Genomic DNA, 13,344 nt, shown 5'->3' on the forward strand with positions numbered 1-13,344 from the left:
CTGATAATAATAGTAATAATAATAGGGCTATGAAGCTTGTAGGAAAACCCTAAATCAATTGTATCTTCTTGATGTAGATGGGGATGACATTTAAAATATGTACAGTCACAATTATAACGGATTCATCCATGTTTGGCTGGCTAGACCTCCAACATCTGAATTTGGTTATTTTGACTCTTTAATATTCAATTTAATTTGATAAGTATTTGAATTCTATTTTTATAATTTTTTTAAAAAATTTAATTTTTAATTTGATATATTATACACATTAATTTTATTTTTTTCATAACATTTAAATCCTTATAAGCAGTACACATAAATGTAAATGTATTGAATGATATCACATATCAAAATGTATTTAAATATTATAAAAAAATAAATAAATTAAAGCATCTATTAAATTATATCAAAAGGTAAGATACTCAAATGATCAATTAAACAGAATTCAAGTGTGAAAATAGACATTAATTAACCTTTCTCCTTTCTTGCTGTGGGGTATACATGCATGGCAAGATAGCAACCATGCATGGTTCCTTTCATACCTCTTTGGATTGTTAGAAATGGTTTTCCAAGAAAAAAGAGAAATTGTAAATTTGTCTCTTAAAGGGTAAGAGACAAGTAAGTTCAGGTAATAAACAACAATTCTCATAATTCAGTTCTGCACATATTTGGATTGGTGCAAAAGTGAAAAAGAATCGTTGATGTTCGATCAGTAAGTTCTTTTCAGCCCGGTGTATCAATTTTGGAACTTCTTTTTTTCAATTTTTCTTTTCATTTTTATTAAATTTTTTACTTTTTTTTCCAAATCAGTTATTGAATAAAATTATTTTTCATATTATAAAGTATATAATATTTTTGACAATTAAGCTAAAATAATAACATATAAGCTATATTCTTCAAAAGATGTGTTAAATGGGCTTTAATTGAAGAATTAATTACAGTAATACAACTATATATTAGCATGAATTTTAATCGGAATAAGGTTCGAATTGGTTCTTAAATGAAGTCCAAATTACACTTTTTTGATTTTTTTTGTTTTAGTCCGAAATTTGGTAAATATGGTTTGTTTTAACTTTTTTTTTTTGGAGATTAGGTTACATGCTTTATTTATTAAGAAAAATATTTGAAAAAAAAAATCGATATATTACCTCTCTCATATTTTTAGGAACGAGTTAAGATGGTAAGTTTTTCCTTAAAATAACCGAAAAGGGTCAAAAACAAATTCAGGCTCAAATCGAATCGTATTCCTTTCTGTGATATTAGACTTTCCCAACTCGAACAGATATATTAGCCTCAATCGGGCCAGAGAGCCCTTTTCTATTAAAAAGCTTCTATTAAGTTATTATAACAAGCTTTGAATAATTATCAAATCAAGCTTGGACTTTGGACTTGAATTTGCCCAAGTTTTAATTAATTAGAGCTAAAATGTAAGCTCAAGTTTAAGCCCATGTTATCCACTTTCAAGATACATTGGGTTTTGACGCGCAGTCATATTTGGTTCTGACCTTTCTGCCCTTTTGTTTCTCACGAATCCGAAAACTAAAGGCAAGCAAAGATTAAATCTTTGATCATCTTCAACTAAAGAATCAAGATCACGTTGTTGTTAAGCAAGCAAGAAGAAAATTTTAAAGAAAAAACAAGGAAATGGAGAAAGTGATGAACATCATAAAGCCAAAACCAAATCCACAGCAGCAACTAAGAGATTGGCAACGTAGGCTCCGTCAAGAGTGTCGCAATATAGAACGCCAAATCAGAGGCAATTTAATCCACTTTTAATTCTTTTATGGGCTATTATTTGCTGGGTTGTTTATGCTTAATCGATCTATGGCTTTTGATTTGTGGGTTTTTGTTATTTTGGCTCTAATGTTTTGTGGTTCTTTTGTTTATTTTGTTCTTTTTTTTTTGGTGTGTTTGATTGTAGATATACAGAGAGAAGAGAAAAGTGTACAAAAAGCAATTAGAGATGCTGCTAAAAGGAATGACATGGGTTCTGCTAAGGTATCATAATTTATTTCTTTATGTTGTGGATCAACTATTTGTAAACGTTTTAATTTCGTAGTTATATGTATTGTTTTGGGACTTTAATTCTTTGATTGGTCTGATTTTGTAGCTATAGATTGTTATAGTTTTGTTATTATTGTTATTATTATCAATTATGAAAGGATGTAAAGATCGTGTTTGCTAAATTATTTTCTTTTTTTCTCTTAATGTGTTGAAAGTTTACATCTTGTTGTCATCTGAGAATTGCTTAAACCAGCAAATGTTGATGATGGTGATGTTACTTTATTTTGTGGTTTTACATTTGTGCTTGTGAGTTGTGACTGAGCATGCTACTAATGAAGTTTCAAAGTTAGCTTTATTTCAGTATGGGCAATAGCATTTTCAATTTAAATAACCATTTATATGCCTCATAACATTTTCATATTTGGTTTTTTCTTCTTGAAGTATATTAATCTCCATTGTGAAGAAAGGAAGAGACTTCATGTTGGTTGACTGATTTAAATAATAATTGATACTCTTGACACTTCTAGGAATGTGAATTCTTTCCTCGTATCCTACAATGTCTTTGGTGTCTTTGTAATCTTGAAACGAAATTCTTTATGGTGATCTCTTATTTTAGTATCTTGAACAATATTGTACTTATTGAGGTATCGTGTCTTTTGTCAGGGACATGTGATTTTATGTTTAATTTCCCATTTCTTGTATTAATTTTAAGTGCACCTACCATTGGTTAGACTGAACATGTAACCTTCCTATGGGTTCCATTTATGGTGTAGATATTGACATTTTCACTGCTTTATTTTGGTTCAAAATTTATTCAGGCACTTGCTAAGGAAATTGTAAGATCTAGGAGGACAGTAAACCGCCTTTATGAAAATAAGGCACAAATGAATTCAATATCAATGCACCTTGGTGAAAGTGTAGGTATGTTGCATCTCATACTCTGTTTATGTCTACTTTTTCTTCTGTATGCCTCTAAAGATCCTAGCTATGTATTACTGGCCTTTTGTTTTATATCTGTACTAGGTAGGTTAATTTATCCCGTATAATTCCCTGTGTGTCTTTGCTATCATGTATCTTAATATCCAGTATCAAAAAAAAAAAAGAAAAAAGAAATCAGCTTCTTTTAGTATTATTGCTTAGAAGATGAAGGTGAACCTTGGGATAATGCAATGCAGCAATGGTAAAGTTGTTTCATCATTACCTGAAAATTATGTGTTTAAACCGTGGACTTTTCAGTGCAAGGAGAAGGCGAGGCTGCTATGCAGGAAGCCTCATGCACTTGGGCACTGTTATTAGTGGTTGTAAGAAGTATAATGAACCATGATGAAATGATTTATGATGTAAAAGGACTTAGATATGTTCGTTCTGCAACTATAATAAGATGGATAAAGTTCCAATTAGGGAAGTGGGGGAAGTCTTGGATCCAGATGATGGATGACAATGAGATTGTTCACTGAAATCCCATTGTGAAATAACCATGTGACATAGGGATATTAAATTTCTCTTTGAAAAATCCAAAGAAATTATTATTATAGATAATCTTAACGAAGATCCTTGAAACATAATATAAACTCATATCTACATAATGTAGCTCATTGGTGTGATTTTCTTGTGAAGTGTGTCATCAATCAATTTGAGGGCTTGTTCTGCATTTCATCTGGAACAGCACCTTGTACTGTTTGAAACTCCTATATTAATTTGGTTGTTTTACTTTTTGATTTATTTTGCAGCGATTGCCCGTACAGTGGGCCATTTATCCAAGAGTGCTGAAGTCATGAAGCTTGTGAATAATCTCATGAAGGCTCCAGAAGTGGCTGCTACGATGCAAGAGTTCAGCAAAGAAATGACCAAGGTATTTTTATTCGTCATTTTCCATACATTAATAAATGAATTTGCATGGAGGCTTTTAGTTTGTTTAGAAATTGGAACTCCCATGATGAGTTTTGTTTTATTGAATACCTGTATAGGGTAGTCATACTAAATCTTTCCTCTCATGGTCTCTTCCCTCGAGTCTTGGACACTTTATAGTGTAAGACAGTGTTCGAGTATGCTTAACCTTTCTGCCTGCTGGAAAAAAGTCCTTTATTAAGATTCTCATTGGTTATCATTTCATCCTTATACTATCCAAGAAACTTTTGGTAATTGTATCCATAATTTGGATGACCTTTTTCAATAATAGGTATTATTTTGTTTGTGATCTTCAGGCAGGGGTGATCGAGGAATTTGTGAATGATGCTGTTGACAATGCACTGGACTCAGAAGATATTGAAGAGGAAATTGAGGAAGAAGTTGACAAGGTCTTGACCGCTATAGCTGGTGAGACTGCTGCACAGCTACCAGAAGCAGTCAGGAAGGAGAGAGTGAAGCAGTCAGCTGGAACAGCAAGAAGAGCTGAGGAGGTATGTGTGAAATACTGAAATTGGATAACAAACCTAGTTTCAGCTTCTTCTTAGTAGAAAGTGTAATATATTTCTTTTTGACTCTTTAGGAAGAAGCCATTGCCGAGGGGGCAGATGATGAGGAAGAACTTGAAGAATTAAGGGCTCGGCTTGCCAAAGTTAGGTCATAAATTGAGCTTTAGTCCATTTTCTTGGCAGATTAACTCGCATGTAACCATTGATCACAATGCAATTGCTGCTGAGTGATTAACATTGACGGTGAGACAAAAGAAATGAGTGTATTATATTGAAAGCAGCTATATCCTATATTCTGAAGTTATTTAGCTGCTATTTGTATCATACCTAACTTCCAGTTGCAGGCATTGTGGCTAGTGCCAGTTGTATTCCTTATTTGTATAAAAAAAGAAGAAGGAAAAAGAATACCCTGTTGTCGCAATAAGTCATTTCAAGGACTGGCTTTTAGGTCAGAGCTCACCAGACTATGCTTGTTGCAGGTAACATTTAACCAAATTCAGTTTAGCAGTTAGAGCAATATCTTAAGTAGTTCTTGTCTAATTAACACCAAATTCAATGCATCCACAACGTACTTGGTTCATTTTACATTACTAAGATATAATTCGTAACTGAATTATTCGGTTTCACAAATGCGGGCCTGTGTGTGCAAAAAAACATGCATTGTTATTAGCAATTAAGCAGATTTTGTGAACAAACTTGGCATCTTGCCTCTCTTGGCCTTCCAAGTAAACGCGTGCAAGTGCAGGTGCAGTTGCTTTAGCTGCATGAAATCATTAACTAGCGTGATTCTCGTTTTTTTTTTTATATGCTTTTTGCTTGCATGAGCTTTAGCTAATTAAAGAACATAGTTAGTATATTGCGCATGATAATATTATACTTTTTGCCCCTTTGCCAATCATCTACTAATGATTCCAAAATTTAATTCATCACATATCATTTCATACTTATTTGAGACATTTCTTGGTCATTTAATTCCCATAAGATGAGGTCTCTTTTTCCTCCACTTTTCCCAGAATCCTGACCCTTCCATAAAACATTCCTGCATAATCTCTCAATTTCCTTATAACAGACTTGGGCAAGTATATATGAAGACTTTGAAGAACAGACTGAACCAACTGTCTTATTGCAGCATATGAGAAACGCTTTACCATCCAACCTTTTTGTAATTCTAGCAATTAGCTCTCTACAATGAGTTTTCTTTAGTCTGAAATAAGGAACACCCCCCAAGTATTTTACAGGCAGAACACCTTCCTCAAAATTCAGAACTCCAGTCAATCTGATGGGCTGATCTAACTCAGCAACACAGGTCATTATCCATGAGTTGGAATATTAAGTTGCAATAGCATTGTTTCAAGAAAGTTCCAATTAAGGGCCACCACATCTGGCAAGAGTCTAATTCTTAAGCTAAGAGAATATATTCTACAATTATCGCCATTGTTCATGGGACCAAACTCCATGACTTCATTACTCTTAATAATACTGAGGTCCATCAGAAAACCCTTGGGGTCTGAAGCGTAAGAAAGAAAACTCTTTATCCTCTCCGTGGAAAGCGTGATACACAAAAATAACCATTGTCACTCACGTATCCTTAATATTTTATATCATGACATTCATTTTATAATACATATACATTAAAGCCCATTTCACATATAACCATCTACTCTTGGTTTGAATGATGTGCTTTCTTTTTCTTTTAGCTTAGTCATGTTTGAACCCTGACACCTACTCTTAAAGCAATCTCACTTTATCACTACACTAAATCACCCGATTGATTTGAAAACTAACTATTTGATGAACTAATTCACATTATAGAATAATAGTCCTGTAATTATCCTATTACAAAGTAAATCAAATGAAATTCTAGATTTCAGATCTTCTCAAGTCTTTCATTCAAAATGCTTCCAAGACAAACAGTAGATTGCTTAACGAAACAACTTGGTTTGAAATCATCCCTTATTCTTAAGTCTTTGCAGTTATATATATATATATATAAGATAACACACACTCCATGGTCTAAGGGATGTCATGCCATTTGTTATTACTTGTTTTGTTTTTTCTTTTAGGGTTACAGATGGTTTAGACGTTGAGTGAAGTCAATGTTTTGTATTAAACATGTTAAGTATTTATATATGTGGAGTCCATGAGCCTTGTTTTAAGGTACTATTGTCTTGCACGCAAGATCATCATCCCTACAATCCTCTTCTTGTTCGCTTCTATAACAAACCCTCTCTATCTTTTTAGTAAAGTAACATAAAAAGAAATATTCCATAATTGATAAATATATTGAGAGCAGCTTAATATTCTCAACTAGGTCTCACATTTTTATGATTTTCTTTTCTGTTACTCTGAATTTCTTTCAGAAAGAAAATAAAATTGTCAGGATTTTCAATCCTGTACATATTTGACACTGCTAAACGAGAAAGCCTAAGCCAGTAAAGGAATATTCTATTACACTTGTTGGTACTAAGAAAAACCGAAAGAACTATGAGAAGGGACTCTTATCATTAATGCCAAAGATGTGACAGTCATGTTATTCCATGTGGGGGGATAAGCATAAGTTCAATTATTTGTAGTTAGCTGAGATTCTGTTTAAGAGACCTAAAAAGCAAATTCTATGAGAAATTTTTGGGTACACTCAGTCTACCATGTCATTTATAAGCTAAATCAATTGCATGATTACATGTGATTTTATTTATTGATTCTTACATTCTCATTAGTTGAATTTTCATCTGAGTTGTTAATGGTAATAAATCAACCACATATATCTATTGAAAATATTAAATGAAATCAACTAATTATGAAAAGCCTTTAGAAACAGAATATTGATTTAAAAAGATTTATACAACAAACTTGCTGAAAATAAGTGATAAGTTAACTTTCTAATATTCTCTCAACCAAATCATTCTTGAATTGTTTCATTTGAGGAAACATCAGGCACGTACATTAATATTTGGAAGGTAAAAGCTCTTACATTATAAATATAATCACTATGAGCAAAAATGTTAATTAGCATTTAGGAGATAAACAAAATGATAAAAAGAGATTTTGGTATAATTAGCATTTTCCATGAAAATCACAATGAGCAAAAATGTTAATTAAGTGGTAGGAATTCTCTCATATTTTCTATCACCCTCTCTCTTAGGAATCTGTTTTAATACAATTAGAAAGTGACTTTAGTGCAAGTTGTTTTTTTACCTTTTAGAATAATAGCCTTAATACCATATAGATTACTACCTTAAATGTTGAATCCTATTTATTGAATTATTCATAATTAAAGTAATTACAAATAAAGGGTTGAAATCCTTTTATATTTTAGATAAAATGATAGTTTATATCAGCACAAATTTAACTATTAAATTCAATTTAATAATTGAAATTTTATAATTTACAAAATAACCATTACTACATGAAATTTAAATTTTTATTTTCTAGTGAAATTTAAATTATAAAAGTAAAAATTATAAAACATGATAAGTTAACTATTTTTGGCCTTGTCACAATTGGGTAATTGCATCAAACTTGTATATTCTTTTTGAGTTACAAACTCATCATATTGTTAAAGAGAGGACCACACACCAACACCATTTAACACTTTGACTAATCTTGAGATTAAGCTTTAATCTACCTTTGAGTTAGCAGAAAATGCTAAAATAACCAACCACAACCTAGTGATTGGTTGGTAAATTTACCATAGTCATTTTCGGTTGTTATGCTGATTTGGAGGATCCTCATAACAGCATGATAAAGAGCCTCCTCTAAATATATCATTGTATTTTCTTGTAGTCCTAATTGTCTGCTGCTGTTTTGGACTTTATCTCCCTTTATTAACTAATCACAAAAAAAAAAAAAAAAAAAAGGAACTTGGAAGGTTAGTTCACTTTGAGTTGAATTTGAATGTAGAAAGTAATTCTTGCATGAACAAAATCAAGTATAAAACTAACAAAATAATATGCATAAATCAGACAGCATCTGCACTGAATTAGTCCCACTTATAGTTCAAAATCAACACACCCTGTGGGTTCTTTGTATGATGTTGTTATGAGGTCAGATTCAATGATGCTTCAAGCACAGAAAAGGGAAAGGTTAAAGAGAAAAATAAAGACAAAACAAAAAAAAAAATTAAAGAAAAGAGAAAAAGGGTTGGCTAAACCAATAAAAAACAACATTCCAAAGATGTAGATAAAGAACAAAAGTAATCATATAAGTTAACTCTCTTTTTCACACACAACAGCTTTACTCCACCAAGATAGCTGATCAGACCTATATAAACCCATCAAGATCCATACATTAAGATATCAATTCAAACCTCAAATATTCAATACCTTAATCAATATGGAAACATTATCAACTTTCTCTTACACATTCCTTTCTTTAATAATTCTTTTTATCTCCATTTCACCTTTCTCATCATATGCAGCCTCTTCTCACCATGACCAAACTGCCAATAACTCCCCTAAATTACAAGCAGAAAGGCTGATAAGAGGATTTAACTTGTCCCCTAAGCACTCCATCAACCTGCCAAAGATTGCTGATGATTCTTTAGAAAATAGCCCTGATCTTGTTGAGAAGCCATTGAACCTCAATCTTCTTGGTGATTCTGGTCCTTCTGTTCAGGATTTTGGTCATCATGCTGGGTACTTTAAGCTTCCTCATACTAAAGCTGCAAGGTAAATATATCATGAATCGTATGCAGAAAGTATGGATTATTATGTCTTATAGTTTTCTGTCTAACATTTCTGATGCTTCAATATTATCCACCTTATAATTATTTGTAGGATGTTCTATTTTTTCTTCGAATCACGAAACAACAAGAATGATCCTGTTGTTATATGGTTGACTGGAGGGCCAGGATGCAGCAGCGAATTAGCATTGTTTTATGAAAATGGTCCTTACCATCTTTCCAACAACATGTCTCTTGCATGGAATGACTATGGTTGGGATAAGGTATAACAGTGCTTCACTTACCATTTCTGATAATCTTCTCTTGGCTTATTAAATGCCACTGTAAATTCTCAAAAGCTTTTTGTGAAATGTGATTCTCGTTCCCTTCAATTGAAAGCAATCGCTATTTTATTGTTTCTTTCGCAGGCATCAAATCTCATATTTGTTGACCAGCCTACTGGAACAGGATTCAGTTATACAACAGATCAAAGTGACCTTCGACATGATGAAAATGGTGTTAGCAATGACTTGTATGATTTCTTGCAGGTGACTTTCCTCCTGAATTTGTAGTTTTCCTTCTCTCTTTTTTTATCAATGTTCTTGATTTTCTAGCACAGAAATTTAATCTTAATTTCGATCTGATTTATTTCTGCGATGATAGGCATTCTTCAAACAGCATCCTCAGTTGGTTAAAAACGATTTTTACATAACTGGAGAATCTTATGCTGGGCATTATATCCCTGCTTTCGCTTCTCGGGTTCATTCAGGAAACAAGAACAAAGAAGGGATTCATATAAATCTCAAGGTATGACATCCATTAAACAATGATTAATTTCAATTAGTTGCATCATCGTTTGTAAATGTCATGTGATGGGGGTTTGATCATGCAACAAATTGTTCAACAGGGATTTGCTATCGGTAATGGTCTAACTGATCCTGGTATCCAGTACAAAGCATACACTGATTATGCATTAGAGAATGATTTAATTGAAGAATCAGATTATGAAAGAATTAATGAGATGATGCCATCATGTGATCAGGCAATCAAAGCTTGTGGTAATTTCTATTGATTGATCTAATTTTTCTTCCATTCTTTCCTGTTTGTTTACGGTATTTATTAAGTAGAATTTGAATTATGATTACTTGCTCATTATTCTGCTCTTGGTTGTTTATTCTGAACTGCAAATTATTTAACAGGCACCAAAGGAGAATCTACCTGTGAATCTGCGTACAGTGTTTGTAATAACATATTCAATGAGATCATGGATGTTGTTGGCAACGTAAATGTAAGAAACATTTCAACTATTCTTTAAAAAAATAAGAAATATGAAAAATTCTTGCCTAGACCGCGTCTTCATGCATCCATACTCCGCATATTGTGGGTTCCACAATATAAACTGGGATGCATTTATGTTAGCGCAGTCTGTACCCAGTCTAGACAATAATTTTTCAAAAAATATTTTCAACTTTTTATGACATTTTATAGTCTCTTTGATCTGCAGTACTATGATATCAGAAAGAAATGCGAAGGGCAATTATGTTATGATTTTTCAGACATGGAGACATTCCTCAATGAAAAAGTTGTGAGGGATTCTCTAGGAGTGGGCAACAGAGAATTTGTTTCATGCAGCACGGAAGTTTATGATGCAATGATAAAGGACTGGATGAGGAATCTTGAAGCGGGAATTCCTGCGCTTCTTGAGGATGGTATCAAGGTACTTATATATGCCGGAGAGGAAGATCTCATATGCAACTGGCTAGGTAAGTCTCTATGTTTTCATTACAGACTAACTAACAATACATTCTTTATGTAGCCGCTATATTCTTGATGTTCTTGTGTTGTGCAGGAAATTCAAGGTGGGTTCATGCAATGCAATGGACCGGACAGAAAGATTTTGAAGCAGTTTCGAGTGTTCCATTTAAGGTTGAAGGTGCAGAAGCCGGACAGTTAAAAAGCCATGGCCCTCTCACTTTCCTCAAGGTCACTCTCTCTCTCTCTCTCTCTCTCTCTCTCTCTCCCTTGAATGTCTAGCAATATCTAATAACTTCAGCAACTTTGGTGTTTATAACAATAACCAGGTTAATGAGGCTGGTCATATGGTTCCAATGGATCAACCAAAAGCTGCATTACAGATGCTGACGAGTTGGATGCAAGGGAAGCTTGCTGATACTAACAGAGAAAAAGTTTCTCCAAAGTGATTGCCTCATTTAAATTTTCCTCCCTTCTCATATCATTATCCAGCATAGTTTCACTTCTATGGTTTTCAAAGTTCTGTATGTTGTGAAATGTTTGGATTGTACCAAATTCAATGATTCTGTTTTAAATTCTTCCACAAACTTAAAATAAAAATGAAAGAAACGAAAAAGATTTATCCTTTTTGTAATTATGCATCCGGGGATAAGCACTGTACATTTCTCATATCTCATTAGCATTCTTATTGAATTCTCAAGAATCAGAAACAAAATGCGGCACTTGAATAATTGATCAAACAAAACTATATCAACCACAGCTAGTAACAACAAAAGAACCCTCTTTTTGTTTTCCACTTCCATTGACAGAAGAAACAGAACAGAAACCACAAAATCATCTAGCCAGATTACTTGAAAACTATGCTTCGTAGCATAACAGATAGACCATGGCAAGTTACATGAAGGAATTGAAAAGAAGAATCAAGAACTTGCTCTTACCCCATACAACTCTTTCAATGTTTCAATTGCTGGCTGGAAACCAGTCCTCAAAGGCAAAATTGACACTGCTCGCAAATGTTGCGCATTACCATTCTTTGGCTTTGACAATGTCATTCTAAACATCTCTCCTTCAAGAGCTTTACCAGCATTGGCAGCTGCACAAATGCATCCCACCATTACGCATAGACTCAAAATTGGCTTAGCCCAATTGCCATGGCAATAACCAAAATCATCTAACAAAATCTTAAAATGGCAGTAATTACAAAACCCAAATCATAAAACATCCATAATTTAAAGATTTTTTTAAAAAAAAAGAAAAGAAAAGAAAAGAAAAGTTAGGATCTTTACAAGCAAAAGGGTGAATCTTGGCAAAGTCAAAAAACTCATCAGCAGAGCAACCAAACAAGATTCTAGCAGCTCTATCAAAGCAAATCACATTTAGCACCTTGGTATCAACAGCTATTGCAACCTGCTCAAAAAAAAAAAAAAAAAAAAAAACTACCCATGAACAAGAGAGAAAATGAAACTATCTTCAAGAATCAAACAAGACCGAATTACAGGCCATAAACAATAAAAAGACACTATGTTCAAGTATAAAAAAAGATTCAAAAAGTGCTTACAAGGAGACGAAAAAATCGCTTGGAGGAAGAATGATTGAAGTTGTTACAGAATCCACATTGAGAATTTGGAGTATCAGGAAGTGTTCTTTCGCATAAAGAACATGCTCTGTAGAAAAGATTAGAGTGATCAATGGCTAGCACTGTACACATTATGGTAGTTGGATTGTCGCTATTATCCATAAAGTTTCAGTTTGTGAAGAAAATTTTCTTTATTAAGTTTGCTCTCTTGTCGAGCGAGGCGTAAGCGAGAGATTGTAGCTTTACGAACTCCTAATTCAAAGATTGTGGCTTATAGAAAGAATTTTATTTTCCTATTTTTATTTTATTTTATTTTATTTTTTAATTTCATCTCTACAAGAAAAATTCATAAAAGTAATAAAGAAATTATATTGACTCTGTTTCATTATTATTATTCATAATTATATATTTTTGAGAATTTTTATAATTATATTGGCTTATTTATTTTTAGTTGAAAAGAAAGAGAAAATTTTATTAAAAAGAAAAAGAAAAAGAAAAATTTGTCTAATCAGTGAAAAGAAGAAACTTAGTTATTATAATACAATTTTATAATATTAAAGTAGAATTTTAAATTAATTACATTAAATAATTCAGCATAATTTGTTACCTTCATGCTTGCTACAGTTCAATAAAACTTTGAACTGATGATTAAATTTAGTGCAAGTTCTTTATATATATATATATATATATATATATAAGAATGTTACAGTTAGTTGCTTTTGAATTTAAGGGGATTCCATAATTTTTTTTTGTTGACATTTTAGGTTCGTAGCTTTATTTTTCTATAGTTTAATATTCTACCAACTAATATCGAAAATTATTTAAGTAATTTAGTATACAGTCAATTATTATAAATTTTAATATTTAATTAACTTATATTTTTCATTTATCATGAATGATAAAAAATAGTTTTTAAAATAAATTTTTAAATTATATCA

At 32.2% G+C, this 13,344-nt stretch overlaps 3 protein-coding genes across 3 annotated transcripts; 2 read left to right on the forward strand and 1 right to left on the reverse strand.

The window, feature by feature from the left end:
* The first annotated feature begins 1,463 nt into the window (after positions 1-1,463).
* LOC8275227 (vacuolar protein sorting-associated protein 24 homolog 1) lies at positions 1,464-4,839 on the forward strand. Its single transcript, XM_048378663.1, has 6 exons — positions 1,464-1,756; positions 1,922-1,998; positions 2,823-2,925; positions 3,735-3,856; positions 4,209-4,403; positions 4,493-4,839. The coding sequence occupies exons 1-6, from the start codon at positions 1,645-1,647 to the stop codon at positions 4,571-4,573; spliced, it is 690 nt and encodes a 229-aa protein (XP_048234620.1). The 5' UTR covers positions 1,464-1,644; the 3' UTR covers positions 4,574-4,839.
* Positions 4,840-8,480: 3,641 nt separating this feature from the next.
* LOC8275226 (serine carboxypeptidase-like) lies at positions 8,481-11,464 on the forward strand. The gene is made up of 9 exons (XM_002523661.4): positions 8,481-9,085; positions 9,194-9,362; positions 9,507-9,626; positions 9,742-9,885; positions 9,986-10,136; positions 10,278-10,366; positions 10,583-10,841; positions 10,928-11,061; positions 11,160-11,464. The coding sequence occupies exons 1-9, from the start codon at positions 8,751-8,753 to the stop codon at positions 11,277-11,279; spliced, it is 1,521 nt and encodes a 506-aa protein (XP_002523707.2). The 5' UTR covers positions 8,481-8,750; the 3' UTR covers positions 11,280-11,464.
* A 71-nt stretch (positions 11,465-11,535) lies between these two features.
* LOC8275225 lies at positions 11,536-12,791 on the reverse strand. The gene is made up of 3 exons (XM_002523660.4): positions 12,389-12,791; positions 12,117-12,237; positions 11,536-11,923 (listed from the first exon to the last, which is right to left on the reverse strand). Exons 1-3 carry the CDS (start codon positions 12,566-12,568, stop codon positions 11,751-11,753), a joined length of 474 nt encoding a protein of 157 aa, XP_002523706.2. The 5' UTR covers positions 12,569-12,791; the 3' UTR covers positions 11,536-11,750.
* Between the last annotated feature and the right edge of the window lie 553 nt (positions 12,792-13,344).

This window comes from Ricinus communis, chromosome 8 (assembly GCF_019578655.1).
Source record: "Ricinus communis isolate WT05 ecotype wild-type chromosome 8, ASM1957865v1, whole genome shotgun sequence".
Classification (NCBI taxonomy): Eukaryota; Viridiplantae; Streptophyta; class Magnoliopsida; order Malpighiales; family Euphorbiaceae; genus Ricinus; species Ricinus communis.